This window comes from Ictidomys tridecemlineatus, chromosome 2 (genome assembly GCF_052094955.1).
Source record: "Ictidomys tridecemlineatus isolate mIctTri1 chromosome 2, mIctTri1.hap1, whole genome shotgun sequence".
Lineage (NCBI taxonomy): Eukaryota > Metazoa > Chordata > Mammalia > Rodentia > Sciuridae > Ictidomys > Ictidomys tridecemlineatus.
In genome coordinates this window covers 226450067-226475603 of record NC_135478.1, presented here as the reverse complement: position 1 = coordinate 226475603, position 25537 = coordinate 226450067, and the positions used below count along the sequence as shown (strand labels likewise).

The 25537-nt window shown below is 57.2% G+C and overlaps 1 protein-coding gene across 5 annotated transcripts in view; it reads left to right on the top strand.

The window, feature by feature from the left end:
• Prkag2 (protein kinase AMP-activated non-catalytic subunit gamma 2) overlaps positions 1-25537 on the top strand; it is a 258824-nt gene that overhangs the window by 73208 nt on the left and 160079 nt on the right. For all 5 annotated transcript variants that reach the window (XM_078040857.1, XM_078040859.1, XM_078040856.1 and 2 more), the window contains exon 3: positions 3350-3629. In XM_078040857.1, the coding sequence (XP_077896983.1) occupies positions 3350-3629 (280 nt within the window). The remainder of the gene's footprint in view (positions 1-3349; positions 3630-25537) is intronic.

Genomic DNA, 25537 nt, shown 5'->3' with positions numbered 1-25537 from the left:
CAGCAACCTCACCTCCCAGGGCCAGCTGGGGTGGTGGCCATGCTCGCCTTGTGCTGTGAGGACAGAATGGTCATGGGGTCACACACAGATTGTGCCTGGCCCAGGGTGGGCTGCAGGTGTGGTCAGTGCACCCTGCGCTCGGCAGACCCAGGAAGGGATGCGTGCACACAGCCTGTACCCGACTCGCAGGGAGCTGCTCAGTGGCCCTTTTAATCACTGCTGGCTGTGGGGTCCCCTCTCTGCTCCTCCCCCTGAGAAGGCCAGCCTGACTCTGGGCCCACATAGGACCTAGGACTCAGGGCGTAGCTGCCCCGTCGTGAGGGCCTGGCCTCCATGTGCCTCAGCATGGCAGGCTCCGACTCCCCAAACTTGAGACCTACTTCCCCTCCTTGCACCGTTCCCCTGCCATTCCCTCCATCCTGTCTGGTCAGTCCCTCCCAGATGGTCCTGCAGCTGGCCCTTGCTGGGCCCCTCCTTGGTCCACTCCCTCAGGCTGGCACCTACCACTTCCTCTTCCCCAGAGTGGAAGGGAGGCAGCTCTAAGAACCTCAGGGGGACTGGCCTGCGCCCCAGCTTCCTCCCTGCATGACAAATGGTGCAGGCTGTGAAACTCTTCTCTGCCTGGCAGAGGCCTGAGCTTCCCCTCTCCCTTAGCACCTGCAGAGCCAGACACACCTGGGAGTCTCACCCCACACTTATCAGGTACCACTGTGTGGCGGCTACACCAGTGGCAAGGGCCAAGGCCATCCTGGTGGCTTCTGCAGGCATGTCTGACCACCCCTGCCAGAGGCAGAAGGCCTCCATCCCCCAAGCCTCCGGTTCACACTGGTGAGGGTGCGGCTCTGCTTGCTGGTCCCTGCAGGAGAGGCTGGGGAGGACCTGGCCTCCACTGCGGTTGGCCATTTGCAGATCAGTGTGGAAGGTCTGCCTTCTGGGCTCCCCTTTTGAGGACTGAGTTCCTGGCTCTGTGGCCTGGAATTCAGAATCCAGGATGGAGCCCCACTCAGTGGGACCTCAGGGTCCCTCTTGCCCATCACATGAGGTTCAAGCTGACCTTCAGCGCGCCAGGGGGACTGTGTACATGACCCTCTGTCTCAGAGCCCCTGCTCCATCCCCTGGTCCTCCTGGCTCCACCTCAGTCTTGCCCAACACCTGTCCAAAGCCACCCAACCCCAGGGTCTCCTCTGACCAGGTCTCTATGTAGGTGGGCTGCTCCCCTGGACAGCCTTCATCTGCTTCGTGTTTATGGGTCTTGTCCACCCCCCTCCATTTTCTCCTTGGGAGCCCCCACTTCCTGGTCCATCTTTGTCCCCCCCCACCCCCCCCGCCCAGAGCTGGGTGCTGGCATTTGCTCAGTGCCCCCACCTTCCCGGCAGAGTCCCTGGACAGAGGTGAGCAGGATGAAGTCAGTGAGCTGGCTTTCAGGGGTCCCAGGCTGGACTCTCCCTTGGCCCTGCCACGTGACCTGGACTTCGCTTCCATCCCACGCCTGTGTCCCAGGGGCTTCTACAGCATTTGCTTGGCGAGGCGTGTGGTGTGAGGGTAAGGCTGCAGGCCCCTAGGTCAGACCCTCCCCTTGCCAGTTTTGTGACCCCCCACTCCCAGCCAGCACCTTTTCTGGCATGGGGCTCAGTGGCACCCAGTGATGGCAAGAGGGACCTAGCAGGGCCTCAGAGTGGTCAACCCAACAGCATCACTGCCTGGCTGGGGACACCCTCCGGGCATCTTTCCTAACCCAGTCCTTCCTCCTCCTCCAGCCTCCAAATCCCTCCCCACCTGAGAGTCCACACCAGGCCCACTAGTACCAGATGCACAGCGTTGTGCACAGGTACCTCAGGTGTGCCAGGCACTGTGCCAGGGGCCTCACTTGGGCCACACCCCACTGTCTTGGCACCCTGTGAAAGCGGGCCTGGCGTCCCTGCTGTACACAGGAGGCACAGACTGAGCGAGCTCAGAGCCCTTGTCTGTGTGTCTAAAACTGAGCCAGGACTCAAACGCACATCTCCACCCCATCCCTAGTGGTCAGAGCATCTTGCTATAGGGTCGTCCTTGGTCCCCTGTATGTGTGTCCCCACTGCAGACAAGGATTCTCCACCCCCCCTTCCTGCTCCATGCCCGTATGCCCACCCACCACTTGAAGAACCTCTCATTTAAAAAATTTATTCTCAGTAGGTGGGAAAGTGGCTAAGCTGAATGCTCTATGGACAGATAAACAACTAATTTTCATATTGAATAGTCAAAAAAAGAAAAACTTGCACTTATGATGAGACTGGCTTGGGTTATGTGGTCCTTCTTCAGGGTTCATTGGAGAATCCCTGGAGGCTGGACCCTCTTGGGGGGGTGGGGGGTTGGTGGCCACAAGCTGTATTTTGGGAGCGCCCTCTAGTGGTGGGAGAACTTCCCGGGGCCCTGGTCAGCTGGGACCAGGGTCCAGCTCTGAGCCTGAGCTCAGACCCACCTCACAGCACGGCTCTGGTGTCCAGAGCGCAGCATGCCCAAGGTCTCATTCTTGCCCCAATGGGCCTGGGACAGTTGCTTTCCTTTCTCGTTGCTGAACTGGGGAGTGCTGGGGTGCTGTGGCCTGCAGGGCAGCAGTAGATTAGCATGATCCTATGATAACTGCCAGTGAGTGCTGTGCCGAGTCCCCCGGGGAGGCCCAGCTGACAGCCTGAGGTCCCACGGACTGACCTTGTTCCACAGAGGAGGGAACCGAGGCAGCCAGACGGAGGAGCATGGCACAGGAAGGGGCGGGACTGCAGGGCGTGAGCTCCTGTCCCTCCAGCAGGATCCCTGAAGGGTTCTCAGAGGCTGCGAGCTGTGGTCCCGGAGTCGGATCGTTTTTCAAAACATGATGACAATTTTAAGGCAACAGGGAAGCAAGGCTCTGAAGCTGGGGCCTTGCCAGCTTCCTTCCTGACCTGTCAGCGCCCACGTCATGCAGATGCTACGGCAGGTTGCAGGCGAGAAGCTCCACGGCTCCCAGCACAGGGTCCCCAGCTGCAGCCCAGGCCCGCTCTGTCCTGTGTGATGGGGATTCCTGCTTCCTCCCCTGAGGAGGACAAACGGGCCCTCGACTGTAGAGGCCAGTGGCAGACCTGCAGATGGTCCAGGAGGAGCCACATCCCTGGGTGCCCTCTCCCCTGCCCTCAGCCCCCAGGGGTCTGCCAGGATAAGGTGCTGCCCAGCCTGGGTGGGCTGTCCCCAGTCGGGTGCTGACCTCCACAGAGTCGGTGGCCACCTCCGTAGGAGGGCTTGGGACCTTTTCTCAGGCAGCTCAGTAAGAAGACAGGCCTGGCACAGGACAGGGTGCCTGGAGCCCTGGTGACGTCCTCCGTTTGTCCTTCTGCAGGTGGACAGCCCCTTCAGCTCGGGCAGCCCCTCCAGAGGGCTCTTCTCCAGGGGACCCCAGCCCCGGCCCTCCAGCCCTGTGTCGGCTCCCGTGAGACCCAAGACCAGCCCTGGCTCTCCCAAGACCGTGTTCCCGTTCTCCTACCAGGAGTCCCCGCCCCGCTCTCCACGGCGCATGAGCTTCAGCGGCATCTTCCGCTCCTCGTCCAAAGAGTCTTCACCCAGCTCCAACCCGTCTACCTCGCCCGGGGGCATCAGGTTTTTCTCCCGCTCCAGAAAAAGTAAGACACTGATGCTTTGGTTTCAGGTGGGGCGGGGCTGCTGGCGAGGTCCCCTCTCAGCCAAGTGTCACCAGAGCCCCGCGGTGCCTGTCAGTGACGGTGCTGAGTGCACGCAGGCGTGTCTGCCCCCCAGCTCATCTTTCTTCAGAACATCTGTTTCCACCTGTCCTTTTCTGCCCACTCTCACCTTCCAACATGGCATGCTCTGCAGGTGAGCGGGAACTTGCCCAAGGCTCACAGTCTGACTTGTAGGGTCCCACGTTTGCCTTCAGCCTTCTATGGACACTGCAGGGTGGCACTAAGCCTAGGCCCACACCCAGGGCCAGAAACCCACCGATAGGGCTCTCACCTGTGTGGTCTGGTGCTGGGGGGCTTTGGACCGTTTCTGGTGGATCCTGACTTTCTCAGCTTGGTGCGGTGGGAGACAGGCATGGATTTGCTAGAGAAACTGGAAGGAAACGTGTGTGTTGGGGAGAGTCCCTTCGACTCAGGAGTATTTGTGAGTGGAAGGTAAAATGCTCTCACTTTAGCAGCCCGGGCTGGGCTGTCCTTAGGTAGGATCATAATGCAGAAGATACAAGGTCAGCTGCAAGAGGATGGAGCTCGCCTTCTCCATCCTGCGCTGCCCCTCCCAGAGCCTAGGCTGACTTAGAACCTCCGCCCTGGGGAAGGGGTTGAGGGAGAATGAGCTTGCCCTTGAGCGTCAGTGGTCTGGGTTCCTCCTCTGGGGTAGCAGGTGCACTCCAGGGACCTCAGGAGGGAGCAAGGCCGGCGTGGAGGCTCGGTGTTCCCAAGTTATAGGCAAGGGAAGAAGGGGCCCCTGCTCTCTTCTTCACTTTGTCTTGTGTGTGTGGCAGGAGGGGCACTGTTCCTCAGACCCCTAAAGCCACAGTGGCAGCTCTACTGCCTCTTCATGAACCCAACTGTAACAGGTGTGCTGGGATTGAGGAGGTACAGGCGGGACCAGAAGGGGGATCTTCAGACAGATGCAATCCGGGAGGTTGGTTGGGAGCGCCAAGTACAAAGCGCGGTAGGGAGAGAATGTTCTATCACTGTGTCATGATGCTCCAGGGAACATTTCCAGTCTCCTGGACGGCATCCTGAAATCCTCACATGTAGTCGTCCCTGGGTATCTGTGGGGGACTGGTTCCAGGACCACCTACAGAAACCGCTATCTGAGGCTGCTCAGGTCCCTTTATAAAGTAAGGCCGTGTCTGCACACCTGTGCACATCCTGTGCTCCATGTCATCTCTAGATTACTTATAACCTCGAATACAACATAAATGCTGTGTAAATAGTTGCCGTGTTACTTAGGGAACAATGACGAGGGGTAAGTTCGTGCATACTCGGTACAGACAAGTAAAAATTATTTGGGGTCCTTGGTTGGTTGGATCATGGATGGAGCCTGCAGATGGCATTTCACCATGTACCAGCTCTATGTGGAGGGGACAGCAGACCAGGTCTTTGTCAGGTGGCCTGACTCTCAGCAGGTGCCTCCACACTGTTTTAGATACAATAGAAGCAGGTTGTCTTCTGTTACCAGTTCTGCTGCAACAAAGCATCACAAGTCGGGGTGGGGTTAGAGCAATTGAAATGTATTCTCTACTGTTCCAGAGCCATGGGTTTGAGATGGAGGCGTGGGCAGGGCCACCCTCCCTCTGAAGGGACTAGGGCAGGGTGTGCGCCATGCCCCTCTGCCAGCTTGGTGCTGCTGGTGATCCCTCGCACTCCTTGGCTTGGGGACGCGCCACCCAGATCTCTGCTTCTACCACCACGTGGAGCTCTCTCTGTCTCTCCTCTCCTTATAAGATTGTCCTGGATTCAGGGCCACCCTGCCCCAGTGTGAACCTCACCTAGTTAGGCACGACTGCGCAACCCTCGCATTAAGGTTCAGGAAGGACATGAGTTCTGCTGTCCAACCCAGTCCCTAGATTATCTGGGAAAGGCCAAGACCTACAATGCAGATCACCAGCAAGGGGTGTGGAGGGCGTGTGCTACGGATGGGCAGCCCACTAGGATGAGAGCCATACCTAAGACAGAAGGGAGCCGGTGAGAGGGCGGCTCTGGGAGGTCTGGGAGAGCCTGCAAGTGGGCACCAGGGAGCAGGCGGACCAGGCCAGGTCTGACCCTGCACCCTCTCTAGCAGTGCGAGCTTCCGATAAGGCGCTGGGCTTGGGGCCCTGGGGAAGCAGATGCAGAAGCTGGGCAAGGTGAGTTAGCCCAGTGAATCACCATCTGGCCACAGTGGGGGCAGAGGTCATCTGTATCCAGGCGCAGCGTGCAGAGGTTCTGGGACCCCCAGCAGTTCCTCCCAGTGAAGGCCAGCAATTTAATAAATACCCGACTAGGATGTGCTGTGAACTTGGAAGCCAGACATTATCAGGCCGAGGGTGCAGCAGCTACTTCATTGGACCAATCTTGGCCAAGTAGCCACGTGCCCCCACCTGAGGTTTAAGCAAAAGACACTGTGCCCAGGTCAAGCAGTTGCCAGCAGACCCGAGGGACCCTGCGGAGCCGCAGCAGCAGAACACCAGGGAGAGGGAGCCAGGCTCAGAGCTGGGCAGACCCGCCACGTGCCTGCGTGGGGTGCTGAGGCCAAGGACTGAACTCTGGGTCCATGCTGCACACTGGCAATGGCCCCTTCTTCCATGGGGGCCTGTGCTCCCTAGGAAGACCTCCCTGGAGCCCCTTGCTGGCAGCCACAGGCAAGCAGGCATGTGGAGTCGCAGGGTGGGCCACCTGGTGCTCCCCCACACTAGGGGAGCCCGAGTTGCGGACTGAGGACAGGACGACCCCAGGCATGTCCAGCACCCAAGGGGGCTGGGGACGAGGCTGGGCTCGAAGCAGTTGGTGGCCTCTGGTGCTTCCCAGCCATGCTCTGGAGGCCTTGCTGTGGGTGGGGTCCACAGTGCACCCCCAGCTCATCCCCCCTGTGCGGGCTCTGGGCGTCCATGTGCCCTGTCGCCTTCCTTCCAGAACCCTAGCTCTGCCGCTTCCCAGCAGAGGCCCCCACACAGACCAGGCCAGCAACCTGGGCCTCTCCCCCGAGGCCAAGCACGGTCAGGTGGGCAGCTGCCAGCAACATCAGCCTGGGCTAGGAGCTGGGCCAAGCGCTCCACCCAGCCTCTCTGGGACCCATGGGGAGTCAGAGTCGACATGGGGTGGCATGTTGGGCACGGGAGATGGGCAGGACTTCGGCTTCCCGGGAGGCAGGAGTTCCTGTGCCTCTTTCAGTTCAGAATTCTTAAAGGCCCTTCCATGTCCCCCCCTGGGCAGGGCCTGTCAAGGTTCTTTGCCATCTACCTGGATGGCCACAGGCTGGGCCCAGGAAGGCTGTGGAGTGCTCGGAGCGGCTCAGAAGGGCAAGAAGCAACCCAACTGAGAAGCCCCCGGGACAGGTGGTCAGACCAGGGCAAGCCCAGCTCATCTCCTGGCCTTTCCCCCGAAACAAGGCATCCCCGCCCCAGCCCAGGTGCAGCGTGTGGAACCAGCGCCCTCGGGCTTCCTCGCCTGGGAGGGCTGCCCTGCTCTCCTTCCGTCGGGTTTCCAGGTGTCTGTGGTGTGGGGAGGGCTTGGGAGGCTGGTCTGCCGTTCCCAAGGCTGGAAAATCTATCCTTGGATCACGGCACCCGGTTATGTCTCGCTCCCCGCGGCCCAGAATGGATTTCACACAGCAGCCTGAGAGGGTGGCCATTGTGGGGACGGAGGGTCCTTACCTGTGCCAGCCCCACGACAGCCACCGTGTCCATTGCAGGGATGTCATGAAGGTGTTGTCCCTCATCCATCCTCCCGGGAGGGTTTCCCGTCTGGTTCTGACACCAAGCATAGCTGTGCTGACCAACTGGTCCGTTTGTGTCTGGAGCGGACACTCAACACCAGACGGCCCCGTTTTCCCATCTGTGCTCCTGCAAGGAGGCTTTGACCCAGATTTGTAGGAAAGGCTCCTGGGGCTGCATCGTGCCTGACTTCTGAGCCTATTTCTGGTCCCCATCCTTTCAGGGTCACCTCCTCCTGCTTAAACAAGGCCAGCAGCTTGGGGGGAGGACTGGGGTATTTAGAGAATCCCAAAAGGAACCCCTGGGCCTCCAGAGGTGGCGGCTGCAGGTGGCCGCGGGTCTGTGTCCAGCTTCCTCTGGTCCCCTCCCCAGGCCCCCAGGGGCTGAAGTCCTGTCCCTGTTAACCTTCACTCTCCCTGGCAGAGAAGGGCCGGCCCCTTGTGCCTTGGTAGATCCACGTCCTGCTCGGAGGCAGATGGAGGAGGGCAGAGCGCTCTTGGTCGGTGGCTTCCTTGTCTCCAGCTCAGCCGCCCTGGGGGCCTGGGGCCTCGCATTCTCGTCCCCAGCTTTGTCCAACATGACCACACCAGGGTCTGTCTCCTCCATGGCCACTGCCCACTGGGACAGCAGAGTGAGACGCCCGTGTGACTGGCCCTGCTCTGCTACCTGAAGAATTTCTAAGTGGCTGCATGAGGTAGAAGTTTCCAGAACAGTGGATCTTTTTCCTCAAAGGTTTCACGGCTTGGTTCAGGGTGATCTTACCTTGGAGATGAGGAAAGGAAAGCACATGTGGGTACATCCATTTTGAAGTGCAAATAATAAGATCCGTTTTTTTTTAAAAAGCAAAACTAACTTGCACAATTAGCAAGGTAGGACCTACAGAATTTTCTGTTTTTAGACTTTGCTGCTGACAATAATTATGAATGAGAGTTCTGCACGTCCCAAGTGGGCTGTTTGTTATAATTCTTCCAATCTTCAGAGCAATCCCTTGAAGTGTATTGTCAAAATGTTTACCACAGTAGACACTGAGGCACAGAGGGGTTAAGTTGTTGACCAGAGGCCACACAGCTCGAAATAGTAGTGACAGGATGTGAACTCAGATGGTCTAACTCCCAGATCAGTTTTAACTCTGAGGCTGAGATTCTGCTTGAAGACACTTATGATATTTCAGCTTGTTTATGATGTTTCAGTTTAGGTTGGTGTGCAAGCCATTCACTTCAGTAGAAATCATACTTAGAATTTTGCATGTTGATCTTCCCTGGGCTGCTGATAGGTGTCCAGTCCTCTCATGCTGGACAGCGGCAGCAGACAGCTGCTCCGTCAGGAGGGAAATAGCAGAGCTGCTGTGAGAGGGTGTGTGTCGCGGAGGTTGCTAAGTGTGTTTTCAGCTTGTGATGTTTTCAGTTTGCAAAGGACTCCCTGCGACGTGTCCCATGGTAAGTTGAGGGCATCTGTCTGTTTTCTGGTCTCCGTGTCTGTCAAAGCGTAAGCTCTCCAAGGGGAGGGGCTGGGTTCCTCCAGGACCATTGTCCTAGTGCCCAGAACATGGCACTAGAGGCACGCGAGGAATCTTTCCAGAGTGACCCACCAGCGACTTAACCAGCCTTTCAGTGCTTTTGAAAATCTGGGCCAGAGGTTCTGAATACGAGACAATGGTACCTGGATGAGATTTGTGTAGGTCACATAAAACTGGCTAAACTCAGAAGAATTAAAAAATTGACTGTGTCAAGAAAACTGCTTTTGTGCAGCCTCCCCCTCTGAACAAAACAGAATCGTAAAACACAAATGTGCAAAACCAGGAGTTTATAATATGCACTATGGTTACAGGGAAACATCAAGGTGGTGAACCAGGAGGAGGTGATGAGTTGGTGCAGGACAATAACACTCCTGTATACAAAGATATTAACCAACCAGGAGGAGGTGATGAGTTGGTGCAGGACAATAACACTCCTGTATACAAAGATATTAACCAAGCACGTCAGGACCTGGTAGGAAACGGGGACTTCTAGCAAAGTCCCCGAGTGTGTGCACCTCTATGAGGGACCGTGCTGTCCTTGTTCAGTCGCAGACAACGTGGATGTGAGCAGAAGAGGTGGCCTCTGGCTCTGGAGCAGGTGCAGGCAGAGGGCACCCGAGCTCTTCTCCCCTGTGGGAAGCCCTGGCTTCACCCCCACTGCACGGTGCTAAGTTTGGGGTGCCGGGGGTGGGAAACGGCAGACCTTGGAAAGATAAGAAACCCTTTGTGGGCACTAGGGATGTGAAGTTTCCTTTGAGAATACCCCAAACATAAAGAAGTAGTGGTTTTAGCTTAAAGAAAAATGTCATAAGCTCCGCAGAATGAGGTCGAGTGAAGGTCGCGCACGGTGTGAGTTGCTTTCTCTTCTTACCGACTGGGCGTAGCCTCGTGGAAATCAGACAAATCTTAGAGTCTGAGATGAGGAACAAAGGACAGCCGGTCATCTCTGTAAAACAAACTGTACGTTCTCGACAGGTGATGGGCTTGTGCCTGGGCTTAGTTTGCAAAGAAGGGAACGCTGGGGTTGGGGCTAGGACACTGCTTGAATCTTCAGTTGTGGAGCCTGTGGTCACAGTGGCCCACAGGAGACCTCCCCCATTGCCAGAGCCCCTGTGGCTCCCAGCTTTGCAGTGCTTCCTCCTGAGGGAGGGGTCTTCAGTGGCGGGCCCAGGAGAAAACCCCTTCCAGGCTGGCAGACACCCTCCTCAGTTCCAAGTGGAGGTCTTGAAACCTGAGCCAGGGCCTCCTGGAGACTAGCCATGTGTCTCCTGCACACGCGCTGTTCACAGGTTGGGCTATAAGACACCCACCCCGCTGGAGCTCAGAGCCTCACTCCTGATCGTGGCCAACAGAGGGGATGAACTTGGCCTCCACGGTCACCTGCAGGGCTTGTGCATGCTCTGGAGCAGCAGGTGTGGGGCTTGCCCAGCGCCTGGCTGTCAGGGCAGTTTCCAAGGCTGGACATCCTTGCCAGACGCACCAACAGTCTCCTTGGTCCACACTCGAGGTTCCCTGGGCTGTGTACAAGCGCCGCAGCCTTGAACCTGACGCTGGTACTCTGGAGCCTGCCCTTAAGGCAGTAGGCGGGGAGCTGCCCGGTGGACGCTGAACTTGGATCAGAGCGTCGTCTGTCACCAGGTGGCCTTCTCCGCTGTGCACAAGCTGCTTCTCTCTTCTTAAAAGGACACCAGTCACTTGAGAGTGAGGGCCCAGCTGACTCTATGATGGCTTCGCTTGAAGACATTAAGCCTTCGATGGCCCTATTTCCAAATAATGTTGCAGAAGGGTGTGGGTTTGAGGGACACCATCCAACGGCTCCGGAGCTATCTGACCTTCCTGTGGCCTGTCTGCTCTCCTTTGCATGAGGAAAGTCTGTTCTCGCACCTTCTTCCCAGGCCATTTCTTCTTGTTTCTCTTAAATGCTGCAAAGCACAGTGGGAAATTCCTCCCCAGACACCACCAGCCCAGCCTAAATATACACATGGTGACTGCTCACCGCAGTGGGGACAACGGCTCCTCTGCAGAGCCCTGCAGGGTCTGGGGGTGACGGGAAGGTCAGAAGCACTCCAGATCCAAGCTCGGTCTTCAGGATGGCACTAGATTAGCAGGGGTAAAAATCACCACTTGACAGCCCAGGACTGGTAGGAAGGGCAGGGCTGGAGCCCAGGGCCTCAGGGTAGGGGCTGTGGGACCTGCCAGGAGCCTGTCTGGAGCTGCCCTGCAGGAGTGGAGGAGGGGCATAGTGCTGCAGCAGCAGAGGCCTCGTCTACATGGACAGTGCCATGTGGTGTGGGTTCCTGGTGCCCAGGTCCAGCATCGGGTGGAAGGCTTGGTTCTGACCATGTTCTGGCTTCGTGACCGTCAGGTGGGGTAAGAGTGTCCCTGCCCCTGGGTGGCCCCTCCCCAGCCAACGGCAGGGAAGGCCTCTGCCCCCGAGGTTTCCCTTGTGGTCTGGGCAGGAAAGAACTTGCCACCGACGCCAGGTTCTGGGCTCCCTCCAGCCCGCCAGCCGCTCCAAATCCTAGTGGCTTCCGTTCATCATCTGGCCTTGGGGTAGAGGAGGGACCCGCAGACCCAGAGTGGCTGCAGGTGCAGGGATCTGCCGCCATGGTTCTTGTGATCTTGCAGGGAGGGTTTCCTGGGAGTCGCCTGTGGTTCCAAGTCCGCGTGGTCACAGGCAGGTGTTTATTTGGGAAAGTGAGAATAAGAGAGGTAAGTGTCGAGGGCAGGCACCGGGTGCCCTGGACGGTCTTCAGAGGACAGCGTGATCCCTGCAGGTCGGGGGCTCTTAAGGGGCTGGGTTTTTGTCCCTGTTCTATTCTCTTTCTTCTTCTGAAGTGGTTAATCAGCCCCTTGGCATAGCCTCCAGGGATTCCTACTCGAGGCTCCTGAGGACTTAGTCACATGGGTGGTTGTGACGGGGTCTCAGTGGTGAGGGGGGTCCTGGAGACGTGGTCTGGAACCAGCCGTCCCTTCAGGCGTTAACTGTGGCTGGAGGTTCTGACACACAGCCCCATTTTCCTGAAGCTCCTCTGTGACAATAAGGTGATAAGTTTCATTATGTTTCGAGCAAATGTTCCCTTAAGGAGTCCTAGTTATCTACGTGGTGGGGACGGCTGGGTCTGGGCTTCCATTTTCCAGATGCTTGCCTGGCTGATAAGGTTCTCTGTGTTTTGTGACTCATAGATTTTTCTTTTCTTCTCTTCTCTCTCTCTCTCTCTCTCTCTCTCTCTCTCTCTCTCTCTCTCTCTCTCTTTGGTACTGGGGATTGAACCCAGGGGTGCTTTACCACCAAACTACATCCCCATTTCTTTTTTTTTTTTTTTTTGCTGAGGATCTCACTAAAATGCTGAGGTTGCCCTTAAACTTGCGATCCTCCTGTCTCAGCCCCCCGAATCACTGAGATTCTAGGTGCGCGCCACCACACCTCTCTCGTGGATCATTTTTTAACGTGGTGTCTGAAGTCCAATGTCTGCCTGCCCATCACTGCCCTTTGGTGTCCTTCCCATGGCTGACTATCCCACCTAGCAGCCTGGATGGTGACATTGGATCCCGTGCTGTCTCGATGGGGAGAATCCACCAGCTGACCCAGGCTGTGGCTGCTGCCCCCCCCACTGGGAGCCCTGCCTGTGGGTGTCCAGTCACCTGTTGACACACACTTTCAACCACCACGCATTCTCGCTCCACGGCCCTCTGAGTCTGTGCCTGCACAGGCCAGAGCAAGCCCGGCGTCCATCCATCCTGCACTCCTCTTCCCCCGCCCATTAGTAGCTAGTAATGCTGGCAGGAAGGTGTCCCAGGAGCTCAGTCTCTAGGCTTTTACCAGGATTCCCAGCTCCACCTTGAAGTAAACCCACTTAGGGGGTGGGAGTCCTTAGGTCCACCCTTTGTGCCAGGGTGACTGGAGGTGCTCAGGTCAGCCCACAAAGGTGGTTTCCCACGTCTCAGCACCAGATCCTCCTGTTCCGGGTCATGTGCCCTGCCTGGCTCTCACGTCACTTCCCCCACCCTGCCGTGAACTCTCCCGATCCTGGTGGGTTCTCTGTGTCCCTCTCAAGTGCCTGGTCAAGTAGTTCATAGGCAACCGCAGGCTGGGAAATGAGTACAGAGACCTGCGTGTAATTTTCTTGCGTATGCTTTTAAAACTCAGCAAGATTCGTGGACACAGAGTTGATGGGCTGCTCCACTTGCCAGAGAGTTATGGAATTAAGCCAATTCCCTCCACCTGTGCCACCTCCCATGTGAGTCATTTTGACTTGGAAAGCCCAGCTCTCACCTCCCTGGACATTTCTGGGATCCCCCTCTCCTCTTTCGTGGGCTCAAGGTGTCCTCTCCAGGTCCCTTCCCAACCCCTCCCCAAACCTGCTGGGAGGACAAAGTGAGCATCCTGTTCAAACATGGTATCTCTGGTGGCATCAAAGACCCGTGCTCTGACTTCATCCCAAGAGTGATCTTCTCATGGCCAACCAGGCCATGAGCTGCAGCCGAGGGGCTCAGCCTCTGGGTGACCGCCAGCTCCTGCACGTCTGCTCCTAGTCACCTCTCCTGGAGAGGAGTCGTGGAGTATGACCAGGTGGCTAGACAGTTTGTCCCAGCACCGTGTGGTGAGCCTGGTTGCACAGGGTGCTCACGGGTGAACACAATGAAGAATGGGGCGTGACCCCCACACTCCCTGGGGGCGAGTCCTGTGCCCATCAAGAACCAGTCTGCACCAGAAACCAGGGAGATCTGTGGTTAGGAAACGAGGCTCTCGGGGCACATGGTCTGGGCACTTTACTCTTCCTTCAACAGAAAGGGTCAGCAGTTCCTTGCTCTTTGAGAACTGTCCCCAGAGCCATTGGAGATGGGCCATCTGTTCTCTTTGAGGATAGAGCTTCTTTTTGCAAAAAGATCTCTTTGGGTTCTAATGTTAATCTATCTTCAAAAGTTAGAGGAAGGTGTAGTAGAAATGTGAAGGACAGTAATGAAGACTTTCTTACTAATTGCAAATTCGTTTTTAAAACTGAGGGTAGGGAAGTGAGAAAATTTTACCTGCGCAGTGGAAAATCAGCTGTGAGAGCACCTGGTGTCATGCTCAGCCTGGTCGTTCCCACCACGCGGCTCCCGACTTGCTTCTGTTGGTGTTTAGAGGGCCATCTGCCGTGAGTCTCCCTGCCCAAGTCACAAGGGTCAGGATGCTAGTGGTCACTCTCCTCACCCACCTAGCATAGTGCCAAGTACAAAAAAAAATTGTAATAGAGATTATTTTTCTGACTTGAATCCCTCTTCCTTTGAATAAGATGTGTCATAAAAAAAATTAAAAATAAAAATAAATAAAACAGGGCAAGTGAGGAAACGAAAGTACATGCTGGCCACTCGGAGATGCCGCACAGGTTGACTGATTCACCTGTTCAGGGCACAGCAGAGCCATGAATGATGCCAAGGCCCCGAAGCCGGTGGTACTCTGGATGACTACGTAACCTGGGAAGCTATCCCAATAGAGCGGCCAGTGAGGCCCAGGCTCCTGACTGCTGGGGACCCACTGGGGTTCTGGCCTTAGCACTGGAGCCCCCCTGACCCTGGGAGTTTCCTTTCCAGGGTGACCTCTTGCTGGATTGTGGGATGGTACGCCCCAGGAGGGATAGTGAGAGGGAGGTGTCTGACAGCGGCTGACTCTGTGCTTTTACTGGCCCTGATGTCCTGGTGCACCGCCGGCCAAGGGTCAGCCTTCCCAGTCCAGCCCTCGGGTCTCATGTTGGTTGAAGATTCCTAGCGTCACGGTGCTGCTGGCTTTTCCTTCTGAATGGCTTTGGCTCAGAGGCTTATTACTCTGTGGCCCGCAGAGACCCCACACAGACACACAGACAGGACCCAGGTCTGCTCCTGGACAGGAACCTGGATGTCCCAGGTTGCCTGATGCCCGCTGCTCAGGTAGGATGTCTGCAGCCCGGTGCTATTGAGTGTCTGGGCAGCGGCCGCCCTGACTCACCTGTCCTGAGACAGTCAGCTAAGGCCTGACTTGGAAAGAGTCCAGTGTCCACCCAAGGGGGACAGGTCCTGAGACATCTTTCTGACACCTGGGTGGAGCGGAGGCCAGTTTCTAGAAAGTGAGCCCACCTTCCCTCTTTCTCCCAACAGCAGCCCTTGCTCTGGGCATCTCCCAACGCCTCTGTGGGCGCTTCTCCCTTGGATCAGGGCTTCCTGTCTCCATGCAGGGCTGGTGTGGCCCCTCCTAATGACGAGCTTTGTCCTGACCCCATCTTGACCATTGTTCTCATCTCAGACCTAGGAGGGGACACTTGAGCATGAGCTCAGTCGTGAGAGATGTAGCGCGCAGCTCCCCAGCCACCGCAGTCTGTAGGCGGACACTAGACAGGGAGAACAAAGGCCAGGCCTGTGGGCAGAGACTGCAGCTGGTTTTTCCCGTCCTGTTGCCTGGTCATCTCCATCCCCCCAACTCACCAGAGACGCCTCGCCAGCCCTGACCTCTGTACCCAGCTTTCTCTAGTTCTTGCTCCAGAGCTGGCCGGTCACCTTGCAAAGACCTTCAGTCCATTGGAGACCTCCAGTTAGTCTTGACCTTGACCCATCTGGCCTTGGTGACTTCCAGGCCTCCTGGTCAGTCCTGGCTCCTGACTTTCCGCCCGGTGTTTCCAGACACTTGTTGCTGGGCACCTCGGTGCTGATTCCCCTGCCAAGTTTGACCAGGGTCGTCCCTTGGCACCTTTGTCAAGGTCTCCACTTTGGTTTGGCTGCTGTGTCTTGACCAGGTTGACCTCTTGGGTTGTGATCCTACCTTTACTTACTGCCCTACCTGTACCTTTCTGTAGGACTCAAACACGCTCCTTGTCAGAAAGCCCCTGCCCTGCAGGTCCTGAGCAGAGTAGCAGACGAGCTCACAGGAAGCTGGCTTTGAGCAGAGAAGGCAGCCCCCATCAGGGCAGTAGCCAGGAGTCCCCGGGAAGAGCTCCTGGGCCAGCCCTGGGCACCAAGGCTGTCTTGGGGGATAGTGGGGAAGCCTCCAGGGTGCCGCCCCAGGCCGGCAAGGTTATGGCAGCAAGAGCTCAGGGAGGCAGGAAGGAGTGTTTCCAGCCACAGCCGCCGGAGAAGGTGGGATCCCCAGAGACTGTTCTAGAACCAGCGCTGCCCAACCAGCCTGAGCTGGAAGTAGAGTAAACGGGTGCAGAACTGGGCAATCCTACTTCCCATCTCTCATCAGCCAAAATCTGCCCTTCAGGGCATGAGCCACCCTGCTGACTTCTAGGTTGTGTTACCCAGAGCCCTGGATCACCACAACAGGACCCAGGTCCCCATGGTTCCCACCGAGGTGGCCCTGGGCATGGTAGGCACCATGAGGGCCTTCCAGGAGCCCGGCCCTCATGCCGGAGAGGCTGAGCCAGCCAGAGATCCAGGTGGGCGAGTAGCCAGGGCTGTCCACTCAGCCAGCAGCTGAAGCTGGGGACAGATGGGGGCAGGAGAAGTGGCCCTGATATAAGTAGATATTGTCCAAACTATGAGTTACACTGCGTTAGCCCACCTTCCGTTGGTGATAACACAATCCCACAGATGACTAAGTCTACAGGAAAGAGGTCAGGGGTCTGAAGGTTCAGGGTGGAGGGGTCAAATCTAGTGACGGCCCTCTTGCTGACAGCGTCCTGAGGCAGTCCTGGCACCACATGGCAAGAGACAGGAGTGAACACATGTCCACATGCGTGTTCTCTGGTCTCTCCCAGGAGGCCCCAGACTCCCTCATGGGGTTCCACCCAGATGACCTAATCTACCCAGTTCCCAAAGGCTCCACCTCTAAGCACCACGGTCAGATGGAATTTCCACCTCCCAAAACCTCACGGTGGAGATTAAGCTGCAGTGTGGGCTTCATGGAGTGGGGGTCGGGGGCTCTGTCTAAACTACAGCGAGTTCATTTGCACTGATCTTTATTCTGAGTGACACCTTTTCAGTACCCCGGATTGAGGCTCTGCCGTGAGCGAGAGACGAAATATTTAGAATCTATATTGAGAGACGGTGAAATTCATAGGGTCTCTCACTCCAGGAAAACCCGAAATTCCTTTTAGCTCCATCCCTGCGACGTCTTCTCAGTAGTAGCCATGTTGAGCGAGTGCTTCCTGACTCTGCAGAGGCCCCGTGTGTTGTCACCCGCTGGCTGGCAGCGTCTGAGGGTCTGGGACCTGGGTGTGGTGGGGCGCGCAGGATCTCTGGCTCTGGGCTCTCACAGTCATCTCCAGGCTGGACTCGGGAGGATCCCAGGCCCCTCGTGTGGCTGTGGCAGAGGACTCCTGTGGACCTCCCTGTCATCTCCGGTGACCTCCGAGCCAGCGAAGGGTGCTGACGAGAGCTCCCCGTCTTCCTTATAACCCCATCCTAGAAGCCGCTCTTGCCCATTCTGCTGTTTTCTAATCATCAGTGAAGTTTCTTCCTCTAACCCAGAGGTGGGGGATCCGTTTGTCAGACGGAGGCTCCCAAGACTTAGTGCCAATGTCTTGGCTGGGCACAAGATCAGGAGGCACTCACACTTTGTAGATTCAAACAGCAATTCTTTATTCCCGAACTCACACCGGCCTCCACACACATTCAGGGGAAATCTCAGTTCTCCCGCTGCCCAATCCACCTACTCCACGAGGCTTTTTTCCAGATACTTTTTGAATCTCACGAGAACTCAACGGGAACTCAAGCAGCAGGAACGCCCTATTCCCAACTGCAATAAACTTAAACCTGGAACTTCCTTAAAACCCATATAGTCTTAAACCGGGAACTCCTTAAGCCCAAGGACAGGATACTCCCTAAAACCTGATCAGGTCTAAACCCGGATCCGCCCTGGTCCTTGAGCAAGGTCACCTTACTAAAGCATACATGCAATGTCTCAGCCAATGTCCTCTAAGCAACATGGGGTACACTGGCAAGGAAATTTCGATGCATCAATCCTACTTGGCAATGGCCCTCAGCAGCGCAGGAGGAGGGCCCTGCTGCCTGGCTTGCCCGACACTCATAGCTTGTGCCGCTGCAGGACCCGCTTCTTATCAGTGCCTTGGCTTCAGCTTCACTGTCTTCTGCCTGGACTTACCCTGACACTTGGTGACCCACTAAGGGGAGCATGGGGAGGGGACGGCAGAGGGCCTGAGGACATCAGGCCCATCCTGGCCTGGAGCCTGAGGTCCCATGATGTGGCACAGCAAGGACATCCTCCTGGCTCTCAGCCTCGCCTCGCCAGCCTCTTTGGAAGATCTAGACGGCCCGGTGCTTGATGCTTTCTTGACGAGGACTGACCTGATTTCTGTGAGCCTTGCTGCTGCGTGGGTTCTTGATAGGGTCAGACAGGCTGTGTCTCCTTATCTCTAGGAGATCTCACCAAGGACCTGTGGCCTCCGGAGTGACAGGCAAGGGGCGGGGTGATATAGAAGTCTGGGGAAGTTAGCTCTCCAAGGAGAAGGCTTGACCATGTGATAGGTGAGAATTATGAGGAAGCTGGGCAGACAATGTCCTTCTCCTTCCTGACTCCTGTGGACTAACTGAAGTACGATTCCTTTCTAGAACCTTCTGGAGGGGTCCTGTGGCCAATGAGGACACTTCCTGAGCTGCCCCTCTCTCCCCACCCAGCTTGCCAGACGCCCGCGTGAAAACCCATTTCACTGTGGCTTCTCCTGCCCCACCTCACCCTCATCTTGGGTCTTAATCCCTGCCCCAGGCTCTGCTTCCTAGAGGAAAACGGCCAAGAAGAAAATGGACGTGGTGGAGTAGAGAACCCGGGGCTGGGGCACTTAGCGGTGGCTTTGCCATCAGAGGAGGGAAACTGAGCTTCAGCTCACGCTCGCTCTGAGCAGATCTAAGACAGAAAACTTGGTCTCCAAAAGGTTGTGAGTCATGGTTCATATCACAGAGTGACTAGTCCCAGAGTTCAGCCGTCAGCCAGTGCTCCTTGAGCCCCAGTGTTGGGTGAATGGGAAAGTTTAGAAAACACAGGTGTGTTCCTTTGTCAGGACGGCTGTCAAGGCAGAGATTCCCCATCCGGTGCCGGAGACTGGCAGTCTGAGGTCAAGGTGTGGGTGTGGGCGGGACAAGCCTCTCCAGCCTCTCTTCTGACCCTGGTGGTGCCCTGGGCACTCCTCGCCCAGCCCCTGCCTCCATCTGCACGTGGCCTTCCCCTCTGTGTCCAGCTTCCCTTTTAAAATAACAGTCACTGGATTTGGGGTTCCAACCTACTCCAGTACAATCTCCTCTCAATTAATTACTTTTCTAGTGCAGGAAGAAATAGATTCCACTGTCCCCAGAAGTCACAGAACTTGGGGTCTCTGGCATCTTTGTGGTGACCTGCAGTAGTGCCAGGAGGGACCAAGTTACTCCCAAGCCGCGTCCTGCAGTGGCGGGAGCTGCTAAGGCTTTGGCCCTATGGGTTTTTTTCAGAGCCTTAATGGATCCAAACTCTCCCTTTCCCCCTCTGCCTGCCTACCCTCTTTGGTTCCTTTTAAAGGAAACAACATGTCCCTGGTGACCACATACAGGACGTTGAATGCATCTAGCTTTGTCCTCACCCCCCACCCCCCAGCTTGCCCCCACCCTCCCCAACTCCCACCTATTTTGGTGACTGTGATTTCTCCTTTCACAAGAGTCTCCCTGCAAGTTCCCTCCCATCCCATTAGGAGGAATGGCTTGTGCCGAATGTCCTTCATTGCCTGCCGTACAGGAGGTTGGAAGAACCAAGCGCAGAGCCGGCTGCCTCCCACCTTCACCCCAAGCCCAGAGGCACCAGCATCTCTGCCCTTGAGAGCCTGGGGAGGGCTGCATGTTCTTCAGGGTGTTCTGTTGTGCTGCTAGTCACAGTGTCCAGAAAAAAGGTCGTGGGATTGAGTCTGAAACGGCTGTTTATTACAGTTCCCACAGGACTCTCACACCCTGAGGGCTCTGCGCCTGAGAGACGCTCAAAGCCATTATGAGGCACCCGTCACCGTGGGAGTCACCTACTGCGGCCACACGGTGCCGTCCTCAACACGGGGTCAGTAGGACAGGACCGCAGGGCAAGATAGGAATAGAGGTCAAGTCGTCAGCCGGGTAGTGGGCAATGAGGCAAGAGAGGGTTGATGTCAGGAACTGTTCGGTGGGTTTTTAACACACATCCCATTGAACCCCCAGCATCCGTTACGAGTTGACTTGTGCTGAGGTTTGGGTCTTCAACGTCCCCCAAAAGCCCATGAGTTGGAGACTCCGTCCTCAACCTGCAGCACTGTTGGGAGCAGGTGGAGCCTCGCAGAGGCATTAGATCACTAGGGGGGGGTGACAGGCAGAGATTGGAGAGACACAGGTGCAAGCCAAGGACGGCCAGCAGGACCAGAGGCTGGAAGAGGCGGGGGAGCTCCCTGAAGATCTCAGAGGCCGCACACCCCACCCACACCTTGATCCGGGACCTGCAGGCAGCCTCCAAGATGGAGAGGGAATTTCCGTTGTTTGAGTGACCTAGGTCCTGCAGCCCTGGGACACTGAGGCCTGGGATTGACAGACAGGACCCCGAGTCTCCTCCGTCAAGTTCAGCGTGGTCTTCCTTTGGCTTTCAGTGAGGGCTGGGGAGGCATGTTGACCTCGGCAACCCCACCCCAGTGCCCCCCACTGTGCACTGTGACACAGAAGGTTGGAGACGGCCACTCTGACCCACAGCCATGTCAGGTGCGGGGCAGGACAGTAGGAGGGTCTTGGTGCGGGGAGCTGTGGTGTTGGACTGTGACGTGAGAGAGAAGAGACTCCTAAGGTCAGATGCAGGGAGTCTGGAGCTTCTTTCTTACAGGGCACAGCCGAGGTGCGCAGGGAGCGGTGGTGGGCTGGGGTTAGTGGGCATTTCTGACAAACACAGGGCAGGTGCACAGGCTGAGAGGGGGCAGCCTATAGTGGAACTCCTGGGGGTAAGGGGTCAGGGCATGTGGGGCAAGGGACAGAGCTGTCACTCTCATGAGCTTGTGTCCTTCTCTGGGGTAGCCTTTGTTCTCCACTGAGCTGCTGAGTCGCTCACTTTGGGGAGCACCTCCTCCCTGTCCTCCCGGAGCTGCCATGACCGGGTCGGCCACCGGCCCCCTGGACCACACAGGGAGCTGCATGCTCCTGACCCATCCTGTTTGCTCTGGAAGGTCTTCTTGGAAGCCGGTGCCCTTCCAGCGTCTCCCCAGCCCTCAGCCCAGAACTCCAGGGGGGCCCAGGTGCAAAGGTACCCTGACACGAAATGCAAGTGGCTTGTTCAGGTCCCAAGCTTAGTGGTGACAGTGGATATGTGAGCTGGTCTGTCCTGAGATAGCAGGTACTTGGCAAAGAATTCTCCTGGGAAGCATTGCACTCCCGGCCACCCAAGCCCCCTGGCTTAATGGATGGACGGCACCTGTCCTCAGTGGAAGCTTCTCTGTGGGCTCCGAAGGGCTGCGACGCAGTCTTTTCCGTGTCTGTGTGCTGAGCACGTGTGAGTGTGCGTGTGCGCTTCACTCAGGTGCTGCCTGGCATGCGCCGGGTGCCTCCCATCAGTCAGGGACCCCCTTCCCCACACCAGCGACTGGCTTCAGGGGATGTTAGATGTTGTTTGGGAAATTAAGGAAAAGGTGCCTCCCCCAACAGAGAGGGACCCGAGGACAAAACCCCCTCCTTCCTGTGACGGTGCCGTGGGGACATGGTTTCTAGAAGAGGGCCGGGCGGGAAGCGGGAAGGTGGTCTTCCATGTGGTTAGCGTCACTTCCTCCAGCTGCCCGCCTCCGCCCGCCGTGGTGTTCAGGAGGAAGGGTCCTCGATGCTTGGTCCCTCTGTGTTCCCCTTGCCTGCCACCAAGGCGTCCTCACACCTGTGCCCAGGGAACCGAGACGAGGTGCGCTGTTCACCCAGATGGCGGTCAGTCAAGGCTGGAGGAACTCATCTGGAATCCTCCAGGGGCGGCCGGGCACGGGAGCCCACTCTGACTGCCCCCGGCTGTGAGGGACACTAAAGCCTGGCAAAAGGTCGGGGAGCGGGCACCCGTGCTCTTTGGTACAGAAGGGTGGGTGAGTGCCCTCTGACCAGGACACGGGCCAGGGGAGCAGCCACAGAGCTCAGAGGCAGAGGAGACGCAGAGCCTCTGTGGAAGTAGCGCCCAGCTTTGTAAAGACCCCACGCAGGCAACCTGCTTAGGCGAGCTTCTGGAAAAGTCTACGTGAGGTCTGGGTCATGCCTTCTGTGCGTTCACTTCTTGTAGGTCTTCTCTGTAACGCCCCTGGATACGTCCCCATGTGGCCCGAGATGAACTGAGGCTCCACGGGGGCAGCTTGGCCACCTCCTCCAGGGAGCAGCTTGGCCACCTCCTCCAGGGGCAGCTTGGCCACCTCTCCAGGGGGCAGCTTGGTCATCTCTCCAGGGGGCGGCTTGGCCACCTCTTCAGGGGGCAGCTTGGCCACCTCTCCAGGGAGCAGCTTGGCCACCTCCTCCAGGGGCAGCTTGGCCACCTCCTCCAGGGGCAGCTTGGCCACCTCTCCAGGGGGCAGCTTGGTCATCTCTCCAGGGGGCGGCTTGGCCACCTCTTCAGGGGGCAGCTTGGCCATCTCCTCCAGGGGGCAGCTTGGCCACCTCTCCAGGGGCAGCTTGGCCACCTCTCTAGGGGGCAGCTTGGTCATCTCTCCAGGGGGCAGCTTGGCCACCTCTCCAGGGGCAGCTTGGCCACCTCTCCAGGGGCAGCTTGGCCACCTCTCCAGGGGGCAGCTTGGCCACCTCTCCAGGGGGCAGCTTGGTCATCTCTCCAGGGTGTAGAACCAGCTACTAGAAGATAGAGATGTTCGGTCTCCACCTTCGAGGCAGGATGGTCTTGGTCTCTGTCCCCTTTTCACCTTATGCTCTGGACTTTCAACATCTGATTTGAACCACGTGTGGTGACAGATCCAGGCTGGGTGCCACTGTCCCGGAACAGCCTGCCAGGCAGAAGGATCACTAGTTTTTCTGGCTTTGTGGCCGAGTGACCACTAGGGGGTGACATAGCCTCATGTGCTAAGCCTCCGGTGGCAGGTTAGTCCTGCCCAGGGGAGAGAAGCAGGGACCACCCCTGCCTAGGTTTTTCCAGGGTGGGGACGCTCGCCTCCACAGGCACCTTGCAGTGATGTCACAGGCCGGCCAGCTGCCCACCTGACCAGGCCTTTGCGGGGATCGCCTAACATTGAGCTCATCCACTCAGTCCCACGAGAACCTGCCCAGCGCTAGGGGATACGGCAGAGAACCAGCTTCCCCCTGCCCTCAGGAGGATTCCATCCTGGTGGGAGAGGGGAAATGGGGGATTGAGGTGAAAGCACAGGTGCAGGCGCTGCTCAGGAAGAAGGTCACCAGAGGCCTATCTGACACGGGGCACGTTTGGGCAGGGCAGGGTGGAGCCAGGGAGGGCCTACGTGGACTCTACAGTGTGGCATGCCCGGCAGAGGGAGTGACAGTGAAAGTGTCCCCTGAGCCATCAGGGAGTGGGTCACAGTGTGGCCATCGGCCGGCTTTCTACTGCGGTGACAAAATACCTAAGGAGGATCACCTCAGAGGAAAGGTTTATGTGGCTCACGGTTTCAGCCCCTGGGCACCTGGCTCCATCGTGGCAGATGGCATGTGGCAGAGAAGGCCACTCACCTCCTGGTGGACAAGAGGCACAGAGAGAAAGGAAGGGTCCAGGGACAACACATACCCTTCAGAGGCACAGCCCTGGTGGCCCACCTCTCCCTGTGACCCCACCAGCTGGGACTGACCCTTCAAGGCAGACTTCAGACCCAAACTGGAACACAATGTGACCAGAACCGAGTTGGGCCGAGAGGGCGGAGGAGATGAGGTCAGGCAGGTGGGTGGAGCCTTGCAGGTAGGCGCCAAGGTTCCGGGCTTTAACTGTGCGACGGGGAAGCCATCACAAGTCCTTTAAGGGAATGGCTTGCCCTTGGAGGAATTAGTCCAGCTACTGTGTAGAGAAGAGGTGGAAGTGGGAGACCAGGGGTCACTTAGACTGACCTGGACGTGGTCTCGATGGTCTCCATCCTCCTGGGAGCAGCCTCTGGTCCTACCTTCTCTAGAAGGCTGAACTGGCTGCCTCGCCTGGAGCCATCTGCAGAGCCCTGAAACAGATCTGCTATTTTAAGTGTCTCTGCCGCCTCTGTTCTCTGGGGTGAGCTTCTGTTGCCTTCCTGCCTCTTTGTGAATCAGGCGTTGAACTTTTCAAGCTCTTGCCTCGATTTCCTGGCGCTCCTCCCGTGCACGGCGCCTTGTCCCCCCTCGTCGGCACCCCGGAGTGCACTGGCGGCTATCCCTGTGGCGAGAACGCGGGTATCTCTGGGCTGAGGACGGATCTACTGTAAATCAGAAGTGAGGGGCTGGCCTTTTCACACCACAGAGGGCACGCTGTCCTGGAGACCTTGAATCTCGCTGTCCTGCTTTCTTCCCTCTGTGGGCTCCTGGGTTTCAGAGCCCAAGTTCCTTTCTCCTTTCCTTCTCCCTGCGGATCAGAAAGGCTCTGGCAAAGGTATTCAGAACCCCACAGTCTTGCTATAGTGGCTCCTGGGGACTGAGACAAGGTGGCTCTTGGCCAGTGCTCCCTGCCCCCCTCATGGAGTAATAAATGGCACCTTGTCTTACTGGGCAGTGGCCCGTACCTGTAACCACACCGACACAATCGGCCCTACTGGGCATTGGGTATTATCACCCGCGCTCTTGCTGCTGCGTTCTTACCGTGTTTTATCGGCCCACAAGGTCGATTTCCTGGCATTGGTGGAGGGGGGACTACAGTTTGGAAAATACCCCCCAGAGAGTCAGAGAAGCGCTGGGTGGGTCTGGACAGCCTGCCAGGCGGCATGGTCAGGGCACAGGGGATTGGGTGGAGGGAGCGCTGGTTGGGCCGATCTGTACAAGGGTAGACATTCCAAGACCAGCTCATGGCCACAGCCCGGTCAGAGCACTTTGAATCTCCAAAAGGAGTTTCATTTCTCTGCAGTTAAATTAGGACGCTGGTCCCACCAGGAGAGACCAGCCTGGGGCAGGGTATCTGCCTCTGCCCTTGGCCCCTTCTGTACTTGTGGCTCTTCCTCAGAGGAGCTGCCATGAGAACCCTTTGAAATTCCAACGCGCTTTGCAGAGGAGTTTATTTAACTTGTAAAACTTCGGGTCCTTTCACACATTTTAGTCAGCCTTGGATCACAGACAGCCCTTCCTTTATAGCCCAGCAACTGGAGTTTATTTTTCAAATAAAAGTCTGTTTTCCCATGAAACGCCAAAGGTTTTGTGCTGTGTGTGGAGAGTGAACTTGAGCCTTTAAGACTTTAATTTGGAGTCTCCAAGTCTTCAATTTACATGCCAAGGGCTTCCCAGGGCTGAAGATGGCCCTGCCCCGGCTTGCCCCCCAGAACAAACATGGCCCTGGGACAGCTTGTGTGGATAAATGGGGCCCATTGTGCCTAAATATAGAGCAGGACCAGAGAGGATGGCGGGCGGGAGGGTTCAGTCCTCCGCACCGGGGCGGGGGCACGCTGGTCACTGGCAGCAGTCCCTTAGCTTCCTCTCGAGGACGGCCATCCCTTCAGGGTGCAGCCCCCGCGAGCTGGGAGCAGACGGAGCCTACCGCGAGGACCACGTGGTAGCAATTACGTGGTTCTATGGTTAGGACAGCAAGAGCTGGCAAG